Raw genomic sequence first — 16776 nt, forward strand, 5'->3', positions numbered from 1 at the left:
CGCGTCGGATATGTGCTTTGATAGTGATTTGTCTCCTCCGGTCAGGAGGGGGCTGGGGGGGAGGGGGTGCTCTAATCTCATCTGACTTTGAAAAACAAGAAGCGACAGAAAACGATGGAGATGGACTTCAACGCAAACAACAACAAAAAATGTATTTTGGGTGCTTTTAGTTCTTGCCGCCAAACATCAGAAATTCCTGTCTACATTTCCTCTTTGTCACATGTTCCTATAGTCTGGAGATGGGGAGGAAATTGGCCCTTAAGAGCCTGTGGAGATTCCTGTCTTCTTTCTTTTTCTTTTTCTTTTTTTAACTCTCCTACAGCAGTGAAAGACAACAGAACTCTCCTCCATTAAGCTCTGTGTGGTGCAGCTGCTTTGAAGTAAATAATGGGACGGGCTGCTGCTCGTTTTATTGCAAGGGAGAGACTATCAGCCGGGCAGATGCATGCTTCTTGCTGGATATTGCATGACTGACAAGAAAAAAAAAATAACATGCAATGACATGTAAAAATGCCAAAAGAAAAATCAGATATTTAATTGATCTGAGTCAATTAAATATTAAAATGCTATTTATAGGCTGGACAGAAGGCCTGGAATCCTCATATTTGGGAGACTATAACACATAAATGCATCTGGATAACTATTATTACCACTAGTATTATTAAAATGTAAAAATGTGTTTTTCCCCACCTAACTGGAATATTCTGAGTAAGATTTAACATGATAAAATGAACGAGGGCCAAAAGGAAACAGAACGGGGCCAACAATCACACAGATTAAGATTATCCAGGTCTGAAAAGCATCAAACTGTATTCACAGAATGAATGAGTGGATATGACATGATTTACCTGCTTTACATTTTTCTTTTTACTGGTTTCACAACTTGCATCATCTTTCCAGAAATCAAGAGCAAAAGTTCCAGGGCTTCTTATGGCCTTGCTGATTAGCAGGGCACAGCAACAGATGGGGGAGGGACAGAGCAGTGTTTCCCTGCCAGATTTCCATCTCATTCTTTGGAATTGCAGTAAAACTTTTAGAAACATGCGTCAGAAAATGCCAGCCGTTTTTAAACCTGCAACTTTTTCAGAGCCCACTGCCTCCGACTCACACCTATCTGCAAGAAACAGCTTATTTAGAAGAACTTGTTTTCTGACAGGAGGTTCAGTAAAGGATCAAATGATTTGATTTTATTAAATGATGCTCTTTGATCTTGAGAAACTATGCAAAATGAAGTTAAACTGAAAAGGAAATACAAAGGAAATGCTTAAATGTAATATTTACTAACAGAACATCAATGAAATTATGCAATAGTTATGCTCAGCTTTACAGAGCTGCCATATTAACACGTAAATATGCAAAAGTTGATGTGCATGAATAATTGAAAAAAATAATAATTTTTTGTGGTGGCCCCAGAAGGGATCCTGTTCATAACCTCATCCAACCTTGAGTCAGCTCTAGTGCCAATCACAAGCTGACCAGAAACTACCAACAGTGCTGTCCAGGCTCCTGCTGCTGCTGCTGCAGCTGCTGCTGCAGCTCTCCAGATTACTGGAGAACCCCGGGGAGAACTCAGGCAGAAGAAGTTTGAGCTGATTAAGGCTTACATGGCCTGCAAAACACCGGCTGTATTTAGAGCATATTTCAGGAACGGAAAAGCCTGGGATAAAGTAGCCGGGGTCAGAGCAGCAGCACTCTCCCCGAGGTTTCTCAGGATGAGGGAACAGAAAACTAAACACTCCAGCAGGCTGCCTGCCTGCCTGCCTGCCTGGCGAGGCAGCACACACAGAAAGAAATAGAAAAGTAGGTCAGATGGAGCCTATATATACACAAGAAAAGATGCACCTTCTTTCAAACAGGCATGTGAGTATTTCACATGGAACATAACGAAACGGATTGAATCTGAATAAATAAAATTCTCCAAACTTTGCCCAAAGAATAAATTGAAGTTGCAGGAAATATAAAAAGAGAGGAACAGAGGGTGGGTGTGGGTGGAGGTGGGGGGTACATACAGTGATTGGAGCCGTTCCAGTGCTGGTTCCTGATGGACGTGCTGTAAGGATGGGGCGCCCCGGGCACCAGCCCCTTCTCTGGGATCAAGCATCCTCTGCTCTGGTTGTAATAATCCATCATTAAAAACGGGTTCGGGCTGGGATTCAGTCCCACAACGTCCACGCTCTCGTACATCATACGCGGCGGCAGAGAGGCGGCTGGCGGCGGCGGGGAGAGGCGCTGAAAACACGGAGCGGTGCTCAGAGGTAGACTGGCTCAGACGGAGGGGAGAGCGAGGGGGGACACGGCATCAAGATCGAGGGAAAAGTGATAGATCCAAACACAGCGGGGCGATCTGGATGTCTGGCATCTTCCTGCGGGAACCGCGACAGCAGCAGCAAAATGTCCAAAATTAGAAAAGATTTGAAAAAGACATCAGCCTCGTTAGAGAAGATTTAGAAAAGCAGTCCGCATTGTGTCCGTCGGAGCAGCACCAAGAAAAAAGAAAGAAAGAAAAAGAAAGAAAAGAAAATACACACAATACGCCAAAAACCGAACCGAGGGAAGTTCAGCAGAAACAGATCTGTCCGGTCCGGTCCGGTCCGCTCAGCTCGGCCTCGGTCGGAGTCGGAGCAACATTGAAACAAGGCTCCGTCCGCGTCGCGAACCGCAATTCAATCCCAGACAGCGGAGCAGGAATAAATCCGATCCGGGACAGAGGCGTCAAGATTCCGCGGAGTTGCGGTCCGTCCTGGCCGGGTTCCGGCTCGGTCGTCCCGTCAGCGCCCGATCCGCCGCGGCTGGACTCCCTGTCAGCTTCCCCCCTCCACCAGCAGCCACCGCCGTCCCTCCTCTGCTGTGCAGCAACCCGGCGGCTTCCCTTCGCTCTCACTCAGACTCCCGGCTGCACCGCCTGCTTCGTGTTTGCAGAGAGAGGAATAGTTCCCACAGCGAGGCGGGCGGCGATCATATTGTGAAGAAATGTGACAAGGCGCAGCAGCTGAGCTGAGCTGAGGGGATCTGGCTCCACCTCCAGCGGGCTCCGGCCTTTTTCACCCCACCACCACCACCACCACCACCACCACTGTGTCTTTCATGCAGCTGCTCCGCCCACATTTAACCCTTTCAGGGACGTGACAATGGATGTCCCTCTCTGCAGCGCAGGGCCTGAATGAGGCAGAGCGGGGCCCTCCCTCCATCCTCCATCCCAGCAGCGGGGGCTTTAAATAGGAACGGCTTTCATGACATGATTGAGTTATATAAGCGCAGTAATTAGTCTTTCATATCTTTCCACGGGAGTTTATGGGTATAATGAAAGCTGCAGCAGAATGCATCTCTCTGATGTTTTTTTTTCTTCTTTTTTTCCTGGAAGTTCCTCACTCCTTACCATCTTCAATCAGTCTCTCAAGCTCTGTTTTTCTTTCTCCTTCCAACCCCAACACTCTTGTCTCCCTAATTTGCCTAATGCTATGCTGCTGAACTTTAGCTGAACCCAGGGAAGAAGGCGAGCTTCACCTCCCGGTGACCTGCTGGTCTGACTCGGGATTCGCCTCTCCGGCTCGCTCACCATCTCACATTATTCAAGGTTTCCCACCTTGTTGTACACCCCGAGTGACGGCGCCGCGTTCAGTCCTCGAGCGCTGGCCCCGCGGACGGGTTCACACGGCGCCACGCCAACAAACGAAAGTGGCGAAGTCACCCGGTGAGTTTCTCACAGCCTGCTTACAGCTGGAAGAAAGTCCAGGAAGATGTTTATGGGTTTTTGTTGTTGTTGTTGGCATATTCACTGTGCTGCATTCCATGCATCGCTGCAGAGACTCGCCATGCGAGCATGCAGCGGTGCCTGCGACTGGATTCTGGGAGAAAAGCTAGAACTAGAACAACGCAGCTGGAAAGCATAACAAACGACATCGGTGAAAGAGAAGAAGAAGCAGCAGAGATGAACCTGATACCAAGAGGGAATGTCTCCAACTTTTACACACTCAAAATCTGAGCTTCTGAGGATTTCTATAGAACCTGGTGGGGGAAAGGAATAAATTATACGCTTCAGTTTATGGAGAGAAATCTAATTGTAAAAAAGCAACCAGAAAATTCAGGTGTGTGCATCTTTACTGCTTAAAAAATATGTCACTTCTGAGATTTTGAATTGCTTAGTGTATGTTTTTCAGGTACACTGCGTTGGGGTGGACTTGCTAGCAATCACAATTGTTATTGCCTCATATGCATATGTTGTTTGTTGCTGTGTGTAGTTTTCTCTCTTTCTGCAGACTTCTAGGTGTTGACTTGTGTCCTCTTTATGCTTCCTTCTCTCTTCTACCCTCGTCTGCCTCTTTCCCTTCAGACCTTTTCCCCACCATCCTATCTCTCTCTGCGTCCATCACATTTGAAATAAACCCAAAGCAGCTTCTAATAAAGTTTCACATCAAGTAGCGCATCACGACTAAAGCTGTAATGCTCCACTTGTGAAAGTAAATCTGTTGGGCCTTACATTGACGTAACAGTTCTGATGCCATACAGCCAGACAAGACGCATTAAATAAAGTCTGGAGAATGCGTAGCTGCATCAGATGACTTTAGGCGGACGCAGCCTGGACTGCCTGACGGGCGACAAGATGTCCCGCGTTGAGACATTTCAGCATGGATGAAGGCTTTTCAGAATAGCTTGGCTGAACAAACTGTAACAGAGTGACCTTTTCAAATGTCTGCTTCATTATGGGTTCGACAGACTTGTGTTGTAAATGACGCCGCTGACGGAACAGCCCTCCTCTTCCGGTGATCCTACACCTGAGCCACCGGCCACAGCTGGGTCTGCCCAAGCCAGCTTTTGAAAAAGATGATCAGAATGGAGACTAGCAGGAGGGAGAGGAGGGGAGGGTGAGTGGAGGGGGTTCCCTGCTCCACCCCCAGCTGACTGTGACACTTATTTAATGCAGATCCCGCTGTGTTTACCCTGCCTGATAAGAGGCGATGTGCAGACCCGGCCGCGGCGACCCCTCGCCTGCATTGATAGCCACGCATTCCTTGACAGGATTAGCCAGATGAGTAATGGCTGTCAGAAAATGCTAATTTTCCAGGCACTGTTTTGTTCTCTGAAGGGGATGGCATTCATCCTGGAGTGATACCCTGTGATTGCAGAGGACAAGCTGACAGATAACAGGCTGTTGATCATTACTTAATTAGGGAGGGAGGTCTTTTCCCTCCAACCTTTAACAGACAGCTCAGAGAGAGATTTACAGCATTCTCCACTATTATTGGCATGCCTTGTACAATGTCCACGAAAGCCTTAAGATGAATCATTCTTATGAATATGGCACACTTTGCTGCAGTGAGCTTTTCTTTACCATCCTCCTCAATTTGCAGAACTTGAGCCCTCATCTACTTACTCTATGTTTGTTTAGTTTTTTTCATTCTTGCTCTGACTGTAGAAAAATGAACGTTTTAGGCAAGTAGTGATCTGACTGCACAACGAGGTGGGTTGGTTGGATGGAGTGTTGTGCCATCTTTCCCATTTTGAAGAATGTTTGAGACAAAATAGAAATCTACTATGTGTGTACCCCAGCAGAACCGAATGGATTGCTGAACTGTTTTTGGAGCATTTGGAATCGCTTGTTCCAAAGCTGTGGAATAAATAATTTCTAGAAAAATCAAATTGAAGTTTGCACTTTTTTTCAGTGCAAGATCAATTATTTTAAGTGGAGGTGGAGGGATAGATCCAAAGTATCGATAATACCAACAACAAGTTTGTATCAGTATCAAATCGATACTAGTTTGGTAAAATCTACATTTTAGTTTCAGATTTGGACTTGAATTTTTATTTTATTTTTGCATTTTAGTTTCTCAACTCTACCTGGAAAAAGATTTTGTTTTGCTCTTGTTTTTATACTTCATTTATTTAGAAAAAAATACACACAAATTTGTTTTGTTTTCCTAATTATGGTGTTAACTTCTTAACTCTTAATCTCTCAATACTAGCTAATAGATGCTTAAGGTTATGTATTCCTTATTTATTTCTAAAGTATTTTGTAGACACTTCTAAACTTTGTCCAAATTCTATTCTAGGTTTTAACAAAATAACTGAAACTGAAAAACACCTGAAGGTCAGAAGTTCCATGTTACATTAGACCTAAATAATAAAAATGGTCAGTATTGGTATCAATGCTGTCCCTGTATTTACTTGGTATCAGATCCATATCAATATATGAAATATTACACACCTTATTTTATAACTCTTTGTTCATATTCCCTATGGGTACGTTAGAGAGGGTGCAGAAAAAGTTGAATGCTTAAATGAAGAACGATTTCAATCCATGTTCAGGACATAAGAAGTAAATTCACAGAACGTGTGAGCTGCATGTCATAAACTCCTTTCAAACAACACTAAAGCAGAATTAACACACGTTTTTGCCCTTTTCTCTCCATTCTGTGCAAGGATCAATGTGGTGTGGAGGGTGGAGGTCAAAGTCAACCTGCATCTCTTACACTCCTGTTTGAATCGAGCAGAATAGCTTAGAAAGGCAATGAACTGGACCGCCACAACTTAGGATTTCTAACAGCGCTGTTATTAAGCATTTATGTATGTGCCGAGCAACATGTTTGACAACTGGTGCCACAAAACCAAAGGAGGTAAGAGATGTGAGTGGTCTCTCCTCCATTTTCATGACTGTGTTGAGACTAGGGGAAAAGAGAAGAGAGACCACAAGAGGTTCAGAGCACATTAACACACCAGTCCAGGTGGCTGCCCTTGTTCCAGCATCAACATGCAGCACACTCCTGAGTACATGGAAAAGTACTTTACCAGAGGAAAGACTGAGAGAATGAGATAGTGTCTTGATGATGTCGCAGAGAGCCGAGCCACAGACGAGGAGCTTCGGGTGCATAAAAATGGAGTCAAACTGATATTAAGGCGTGATCTGTGTGGCATCAAGATGTAAATACACAGTTACGTAACAAGAAATGGCTTGAGGAATGCCAGAAGCGGCAAACGCAGTGTCCTTGGTTTGGAGCAAAGCTGTAAATGAGTTTCAGGCAAAGAGTGGTGAAGGGAGAGAGAGGGAGCAGGATTTCAGAGGGGAATTCAAAGAGTTTTATAGGCATGGGCAGGAGAGGAGATTGCTGGCTGGACCTTGAGGGTGTCAAACTATTTTTACTGCCCCCACTCTCGCTCTCGCTTGCTCCAATCAGGGGTGCTAGGAAGCAGTAAAAAGCACTTCCCCCACCCCGCCATTCCTTCCCAAGGAGATGAGCCGACAGGTTAGAACAAACAATAGGTTGTTTTGTCATTTGGATTATTGTGCATGATAAAAGGAGGGGGGAAAGCACCTTCTCTGGGAACGGACGCAGAGCTGTAAACAGTCTGAACGGACCTTGGTCAAGCTAATCAGTGAGAATTTGACTTGAATGCTCAGCAGACTCTGGAGATAATCCACTAACATCTGCAATCAACTATGTCTTGACCCTCATGTTGCTGCACTCCAGAGATGTCTTTTTGTTTTTTGTTTTTTTTAAATCCGAAGCCATGAGTGCTCCCTGCATAGTGCACTCCTTATTGGAGTGGACATCCAAATCAAAACACAATCATATTGCCTTAAAGTCATGGAAAATTCTGCTGAGCTCTGGCTGCCCGAAGACCCCTTTACCAGGATATGTGAAAACAGAAAACAGATCAGACCTGCCGTATCACTAGGACAACACTCTGCTTGGGTAAAAGCCACCTCCTGACAAGATAAGGCCAGACATGTTAGAGTTAGAATAGCTAGGACCTAATTTTAGAGTTCCTGTCTGCCTTAGTGGCTACAACACAAACACAGGCGCTGACTGCTCCACCACTCCACTGCTACAGCGCTACACCTCCCCCCCAGCACTCCTGCACATGTGCCAGCAGATGGCTAATGCCCAGACGATAAAAGAAGTTGGGACAAGCCTCAGCAAAGCTTTCCATCTTTCTTAAACCTTCCCAGTGACCTAATAAAGAAGCTCAGCAGGGGAAAGAAAACAGAAGAGTACTTCTGATGGGAAGCACTGCAAGGATCTCAAGTGTGCAGTTGGGCGTCTAGAGAACCTAAGATAAGAGTTGTGTCGGTGCAAACCTCTGAGCACGTCCAGGGCATTATCCTGCGATTGTGATGCTCAGCGCCGTAATCCTCTCCAACCCCCACCCCAGCCGCTAACTTCCTAATAACACGGTCAGGTCTAGACTGAGCATCCAGGTCAGGTTGACTGTACTCGTACCCCAACACACGCCAACAGTTGGGTTTCAGGTCTACATGAAGATCCTCAACCTTTCTGTCCCCTCTCTTCCTCTTACAGCTTGTTTGCACAGCTGCTGGGATGCAGCCTGAATAGGCAGCTGTTCTCCACCACAGCAAGGAAACACACTCTGAGGGAAATGAGCCCTGCATGTGAGAACAAGATGCAGTTGTGCATCACTTTCACCTCGTTTCCATCAGTCCACGAAATGTGGTGCATGTGACAATGCGCACGACTGGATTCATGGAGCACGAGATGGAGCAAACTTTTTGCATTTTTAGAAAAAATGATTTATTTATAAATCAAGTAAAGGCTATGAAAAGTCACTAAATATAATAATGAAGTTGCTAAGTTGGCAGCAGTGACCACACCCCATTTAACCTGCTCTGCTCATCCCCAGTGTCTCTTAGCTCCGCCCACTTTGGTAGAACATTTCAATAATCGCCTGGGGCGGTGCTATGATTTTGATCCGGTCTAGTTCAACTTTAACTTTGAAAATGTACTCAAAAAATCATTAAAGACATAAAAATCATAAAGTGATTCACAATAAATCAATACAACAGCCCAATCATCAACAATACATAAACAACAGCAGCTCCGTTTAGATGACTGTCTCTGGTTACTGACTTTGTGCTCTGACCAAACAGAAACCAAACAGCAACAGACACCCTGGGATCATTGTTACACTCAAACTGAATGTGATCACCAGTTCTAATTAGGAAACTCGTAGCAGAAATCCTTGTGAATTGTCATGGAGAAATAAGGCAGTTCAGGTATACTTAAAGCACTCACTTTGATATATGTGGTTGCTATGGCTTACACTTATTTCACAAAAAGGAAGTCATGCCGACAGAAATCAGGGCTTTGCAAGACATCTGACGATAAATCTTGTGAAATTTCACTATTACACCCACCGTAGAGCCTCCAGTTAAAGTGTTCTGGAGATCTCAGATTGGTGCTTTGCTGTCCTCTCTCTGTCTGTCCTCTCTAAAAAGCCACTCTAAGTGGCTACATGCATCTTTGTGAAAGCCACCCCCCCTCCCAATCATTATCCCTTTAATGTTTTTCCAACGGCAGATTCCAGCATTTATGGTACAGGCCTATATCTGCCCATAAAGCCTTTTATTGTTTAGCTGAGCTCTATGGCGGCCATAACCTGGTTTTCCCATTTTTTATGGGGACCTTCACTATATCACTGGGGGGAGGACAAAGCTGCACACTATCGGTGTTTACCAAAGTATGGCCCCACTCATAAATCCATCGTGGCCGGCGGCATTCTGGAAATACCTCGGCAGAGCAAGAGGAGACAGAGGAAGGGGGGTAGGAGACTTAGCGTATTGCATACCTTGTAGTCGTCCATGCTCTCCAGCCTTGAGTTAGAAAGCCCATATCCTCAATGATCATTAAGACTATGTCCCTTTGAATAGAGTCCATCACTCAGCAAATCAAGAGAAAATTGTAAAGGATGTTACCCTAGAGGAAGGATATCTCCATACAAGCCATCCAAGACTTGGAATGGCCCCCATTAGCTGTCAGTAACAGGGAGACGAGGAGTACATACAAAAGGACAGCAGGTTCATTTCATGAAAAATGAAGGCAAAATGTGTCAGGAGTAAAATGGTGCGACAAGAAAAAGCCAAATGAGATGTTAGAACAGCAAGTAGCCACCACCAATATTTCTTATTTTCTGTATGCACTTAGAGCACTAACAGAAACAAAAGCATGATAAAGTAGCTGAATGTTGCCTCAAATAAACAGAAATATAAAAATATATCCTATCACAGAGAGAAGAAGCATAGTTATTGAAACAAATTTATTTGAAAATGGTCATTTCTTAAACCATTTTGGTGTAAAAAAGAACAGATCTGAAAACTACAATTATTTAGGGAATGTGACTTCTCCATAGAAACAAAACTGAAGTTGATTTTTAGGAAAGAAACTGAGGTGTTGTACATATCATCGACCACATCATATAAAAAAAAAAAACATAAATTATATATATATATATATATATATATATATATATATATATATATATATATATATATATGCACGCGGGATCGGTTTTAGAAAACTTTTCATTCACATCAACCCACAGAAATACATAGCCGAGTATTATTTTAAACATGAAAAATCCATAGGGGGCAGTATAGTGCAAACCTACAACCTACGTCAGCCAATCAGATTACTTCAAAACAAGAACAACTTCCTTTCAGGAATCAACAAGGTTCAAGAAGTTCATTTCTTTGGAAAGATGGATGTATAGGCTAAAAGATGTCACAGGTTCGAGACCTGGCCTGATGATCTTTGCCGCCTGTCATCGTCCTCTCCTGTTATCCATTTTCTTGTCTGGCCTCTCTTACATAAAGGCCACTTGAGCCAAGAAAACCTTATTTAAAAAAAAAACTCCAAAAAACACAAGACGATGTTGATTGGGAATTGTATTGAAGCAAGAATGTGTAGAAATTGGCACATCGCTGGTCGCACACCGTAATGAGCAAAACCTCAATCTCAATGTTCCATTGTACACACTCTAAGTTTTCTCAAACCTCCTCTGAGTTATTTTTTGTGATAAACAAAAGGCTTTGTGTGGATGAAAGGCCAGAAGACAAAAAAAAAACACATCTCTTTCTCCAGATATCAGACGACATGTGTGTTTTAGGCCACAAACTCAGCAGTGTTTTGTAGTGATGAGGGACACCTATCAGGGCTGCTGAGATACACCAAGACAGAACAGACAATTTGACTTTAAATTTTTTTATCAGAACAATTAGATTTATCAGAAACATTTATATTTCTGAACAGATCAGAAAAAGTGGGGGCAACTGGCTCCATTTGTTGAAATGTCCGCGACCCACCGGATGTTTAGCAGAAAATATGGGCGTGGTTTTGGTCAGTTAAACTAAGAAATGAAACCCTTTTGTATTAGTAGAGCAAAAAGATTACATTTCAGGAAGCAGAAATGCAACAATGTCATTAACCACCTAACTGACTCATTAGATGAATCAGAAGTCGTTTGCAGAAGTTGATCTCTAGCAACTCAGCACTGAATCACACATTAAGTACTAAAAAAAAAATTAATTTACACATAAAGTGTGTCTCAGGCTTTCAATTCAGCCTCTTGGCTCAGTTCAGAGCACTTGTGCAGAAGATTTGAGCATTCCCCGCTCAACGCTTCTCGCCGCTTTCAATCGCTTTATTATCTGAGGTGCTGCTGAGGGCCAATTTGCTCATTTCTATTGAGAAGTGTGATACTGAAGGGGATCAGAGAGGAAGTGAGGGGGGTTAGAGGTTCGCTTTAAGTGGATTGCCCTTGGTCTTGTTGTGCCCAAGCCAAAGCATTATAACACTTCTGCGGTTGACCTTCGCTTGAGTGGTGCCCCCAACGCCAGCGCCAGGGAGGGTGCGATGATTGTCGTGCCTGGTGCACAAAGACTGAGTGTGCCCGCCGCCCCCCACCGAAACACACTCTTATTGAAAAACTGCAGGGTGATTGTTGTGCAGTGTCTGATTCTGGGATGTGTTTGTTTTTGTGGCGCTGGGTGGCGGTGCCTTTAATGCAGCTCTAGTCCTACTCTGTCCTGTCACAAAACCCCCATCTTCTCTCTCCTGGGCATTTCGCTTGCTGCATACTGATGCATTCTGAGCGTATATGCGTTGCGCACGCTTTGGTGCACAACCCCTGAAGTATTGTGAAGTGTTTCAAAATGCTGGACAGGTTCGTATGTTAATAAAACATGTGAAACCTCCTGCTTAGCCAGCAAGTTGGGAGCTGGGGACAACAAAGGCCCTCGGGAGAGAAACAGACTGCACCGCTTCGGAGCATGACAAATGCCTCTGCCACAGTCACCTCCGTGGCCCCTGTTGCCCCCCTTTGTACGGGGAGGTGGGGAAGAAAAGCCGGGGGGCATCAGGGGGTGGCGCTGCATGGGGATCTGCCTCATTCAGGCCTGGGGAGGCAAACAGGAGGAGGGAATGGTGCAAAGGAAGACTTTGAGAAATTAAGAAAGGGGAGAACAGAGAAGTGAGGGAGAAGGAGGAGGAGCTCTCAACATTTTATGAACAACAAGTTGTGTGTTTGTGTGTGTGTGTGGGGGGAGTCATGGAGAAGACTTATTCGGTTATTTTCTACCACACAACCTCAAATTAGGCCTTCAATATGTAAATATAGATTCATACATAAGAAAGAAAAAAGTGAGTTAATAATAAAAACATAATAATACAATAATAATACAAAAGTTCCAGCTTGAAAGCCCCAAACCCTTCGGCGCAATTCAAACTGACATGCTACTGGCTGGCGTTTGCAAAGAAGCCAATCTAAGAGCAGCATTCATGCTCCTTGGCACTGATTGCTGTGCTGCCAACAGTGGAGTTGAGGAAGACAGTGGATGTTAGCTTCTGCAGCAGAGCTAAGACAGTTTCCATTGTGTGTATCAATGCATATTAGGATATATTTGGTATTTGAGCTATTAAAAGAGGCATTTCTAAGCCGTGTTTGAGGGAGTTTTTCAGCTGTTCATAGGTAGTTCACTCCTGAAGAACTTCAACGTCTGTCCAACCTGTAGTTTCATTCCTCCATAAACATTCATATAAGCTACTTAAATTCCCACAGTACGACAGAGGTTTTTTTTTTTTTTTTTTTTTTAAGAAGTATCATGTTCACATTCCTTTGTTCAGGTTTTTATGACAAGCTTCCTTTGGAAGCTCAAGCTGTACTATTCTACCCTGTCGTACCACGGCAGACATGCCTGTGTTGTGGTTGATTAGGCTGGAGAAGGTTTACTCATCCTAACCACAGGCAGCAGGAAATTAAAACGCTGTGGGAGAATTTCGGAGATAGTCAAACTTTCTGCTCTCATGTCCTTCTTTGTGTAAACATTCATCAACCTCACATGGTCTTTCATATGTCGGGTTGTTGCTCGATAATGTTACACGTGTTGTAATCTGAATTCTGTGACTTCTCCAATAAACAGATGTACACTGATGGGTATTTGGTTAAAGATGTGTGAAAGCTGAACTCCACAAATTAACGTTTTTCTTCCCTAACTGAGCTGAATGTAACTAACCACGACTACAGATCCAGCCTTGTTTTAAAAAGCTCAAACAAAAGCATTAGATATCTTTCTTTGCAGATGATACAAGCTTCAACATGTAGAACAACAAAGTCAAGTTTTGGGCTGATAGCATCCATTTGCAGTCACAAGCTGTGTTTCCATTACAAATCTCTGTCGATGTTCCGCTAATGTCGAGAAAACACAAATTTATATTTGCGGTGTTTCCATTAAGTAAGAAATTACATTTAAATCACATGTGAATAAGTTTGTTCATGTGATAAATTATAAAAAATCAAGGCAGCGATGGATAATAACGGTTACATAAGAGTCAGAGGTGAAGTCTTATTCAGTGGTTGGAGCAACAAGCCCAGCCTGATTGAGAGTGATTACATGTGTAGCATTTTGGAGAAATTGTAGTTGGGCACTTTACAGCAAATCCATAGCCAGAAGCTACATGTGTAGCTTCTCTGTGTGTAATTCCACACACGTTGAAATTACACATAACTTTGTATGAACTGTGATCCTGTGAGAGCTCTGGTGGAGCCAACTGCACATTATGAGAAAAAACAAAAACAAATCATCATCCTCCAACTACTTTGTCGTTTTCACCAGTCGCAACATCCAGCTGTTGAACATGTGACTTGTATGATGCCAACAAAGTGTTTCCATTGCAGTTCTGCAAAATGCGGCTATTCCCATATGGGTAAAAAAACTTTTTAGCAAAAAAAGTTATTTGTTTCGAAACTGGCGTGTTTCCAATAAGTTAATGCATTTCTTGTACTTTCAACTTATGCAATCTTACGGTCAACGGACTCATACAGTAGCTATTGTGGCGACCAGGGCCATCTGTGTGGTGAAGCTCTAAGACAGATTGTGTCAAGAGAACGTAAATAGGCTGGTGGGGGGGAAAAAGGGGAACGCCACAGAGGAGCAAATCATTATCTGCTCACATGTTGCCATTCTCTGCTTGATACCAGGGCAGGCTTGGGGGTTGCTACATGAAAAAAGGAATCCTGATAATATTTAACCAGTGGAGATCTATCATCAGTCTGGACCTTCTCCCCCCTGCATCATTAGTCCTCGCCCCCAGTTTTAGGCCTATTGTCATTCAGACTGATGCTCCTTTTCAGCCTGTATTCAATATTTTTGGCCCATTGTTCCACATCGCATGCCCCCTCCGAGATACATTACTTTTCCCACTCGGCGGTGAAAAGAGAGCAACAACAGCCAGAAAAGGAACTTCATATGTTATAGTGTCAGGACTAACAAAAACGTCAAAAGTCTGGCTTTTTGCATGCATTCTCAAACACAAACTCCAGGCAGACTGTCTCTTTCTCCCCCTTTTCTCGCAGACATGTTTTTTTTTTTTTGTCTCAGTCCATCTCCTCACACATACACATGCACACACACGCATCCACGTAAGCAATGACCCTGTGGGCTTTAGTGGGCTCTTTGAATGAAAAAGAGAAGTCATTTATCCGACTCACCTTTGCTGCACCTTGCAGCACCTTTTAAAAACACTTTTTATTCCTCGCTAAAGCTAAAGCTGCAGCTCACTGACAGCATGATGGAGAGCCTCATTCTGACTCCCTTTCTTCCTTTGTCTCCTCCTCTCACACTTTCTCTCTTTCTCTCTCTCTCTCTACTGTCTCTAGAGCTTTTTCTGTCTTTCCATCGGAGCTGCCAAAAGGCTCCTGGAAAAACGTCAAGCTAAGCTTCAGTGGTGTGTAAGAAAGTTTTGTATGTATGCAGACTTATGGATACGGCTAATTTTTATTATTTTTTTTCCCAGATAAACTGATTGAATTTGATACATGATGGAACCTAATATAATTGCTTTAAATGAATGCTTTATTTATTTTTTTTGTCACATGAATTAAACAGAATCTCTGGGATGAACAGAAACATTGTTTTGATCCTCTCTGAATCAAATTGTGACCCTGAAGAAAAAAAAATCACTGGACACAATTCACATCTCTATAAAATATGCTGGTGCAATAAAATATCTACGTACCCAAAGGCTCTTTTTTTTTCTTTTCAAATGCTTCTTTCCCCACTCTCTTAACTCTGTCCAGGTCTGCATTCGATATTTGTGTGTGTGGTACATAAAGAAGAAACGGTGCATATTTCAGAAGGAAGCCCAGCCACGTGTCTGGCTGCTACAGCGTGAGAAGAGGAGCGCTTGCTCTGGGGTCAGTGTGTTTGTACACTAGAGTAGTTTCTATGCACCCGGGCAGAGGTTAACACTAACACTTCTAACCTGCTTGGCCAGCAGCCGGCCTCTCTCCCCCACCCCGCCTCAGTTCATCGCTGCCATCTTTCCCTCCCTCCTCCTGCTTTCTCTCCTCTGAGCAGAGAATCGCTTCAGACCGTAAGCCGACTCACGGCAAATTGAATCATTTTGTTATTCTACCTGGCAGCATATACTTGCTAATGTTCGTCTGAGCTTAAACGAACTGATGACGTGGAGTTGCTTATGCTTTCTGAATGGGCCACGTGTAATACTTAAGCGATATGAGAGGCTGCTGTTTTCTGCGTTAAAAACCATTAAGAGAACTTTAGTAGAGGAAACGCAGTTCTGAGGTTTGATGGCTGGCTTTGAATGCTGGTCCACCAAATAAAACAGCTGAAATGATCCACCGAAAGGGTGTGGGCTCATCCCACTTCATGCATTGTGTAACCGCCACACATGTTGACACTGATTTTGCAATAATACTTGTGTCAACTTCAACCCAACGGAGCGAGGCAGCAGGGTAACGTACAGTAAAGCGTTACCCATGGTTTCTACACTTCCCGTTTTCTTGATGCAACTTCCCCATGTTGCAAAATCACTGACAGCCATATGTTTGATATGTGCATGCAATTTGGTGTGCCTGTCGCCGTGGTGCCCTTAATATGGATGTCAGCAAACGCCTTGATAATGACGCTGGCGAGTCCGGGACCGTCCATGCTGATGTGAATTTGTCTGATTTGATCATAAACAGCCAAATGAAGAAGCACAAGTACGCCTACATCGACAGGGATGCTGTTGAAAAGTTTTGTTTTTCCAGCAGCACAACAATTTGAAGAGAAAATATTCAGTATTCAACACAGAGTGACGCATTTAAAGTTTTTATTTCCAGTTACTTTGACATTTTCATCCAGAGCAAAAGGATTTTTATCACAGAAATGTTTTATTGTGGCTCACAGAATCATGGAGAAGCTTGCTGACTGGACAGTTTTCCGTCGAGATTCTCAGTAAAGAAGGACAGTCATAAAGAATATCATACTCACTGAATATCATATGTGAGCTTACTAAGGTAACGTAGACGGAAAACGTGTGGCAGAAGCAGATGTGCAGGCTTCCTGAATTCCTCAGCAGAGCATCCATGTCACGCTGCATTAATGCAGCAATTTATGTAAAACCCACAACCGCATATTGAGTGCATGAACCGTACAGTACATGGACGTTCTGTACAGCAGGCTGACATTTCTATATCAAAATCACA

At 43.6% G+C, this 16776-nt stretch overlaps 1 protein-coding gene across 4 annotated transcripts in view; it reads right to left on the reverse strand.

Annotated features, from left to right (window-relative positions):
• Positions 1-16776, reverse strand: part of raraa (retinoic acid receptor, alpha a) — a 176827-nt gene that overhangs the window by 47038 nt on the left and 113013 nt on the right. Inside the window, exon 1 of one of the 4 annotated variants that reach the window (XM_055057569.1) lies at positions 2010-3058. The exons of the other annotated variants lie outside the window; for them this stretch is intronic. Within the exon in view, the coding sequence (XP_054913544.1) occupies positions 2010-2187 (178 nt within the window). The 5' untranslated portion in view covers positions 2188-3058. Of the gene's footprint in view, positions 1-2009; positions 3059-16776 lie in introns of those variants that run through there. 4 annotated transcript variants of the gene reach the window in all.

This window comes from Poeciliopsis prolifica, unplaced genomic scaffold, assembly GCF_027474105.1.
Source record: "Poeciliopsis prolifica strain line A6 unplaced genomic scaffold, Auburn_PproV2 SCAFFOLD048, whole genome shotgun sequence".
In the NCBI taxonomy this organism is placed as follows: domain Eukaryota; kingdom Metazoa; phylum Chordata; class Actinopteri; order Cyprinodontiformes; family Poeciliidae; genus Poeciliopsis; species Poeciliopsis prolifica.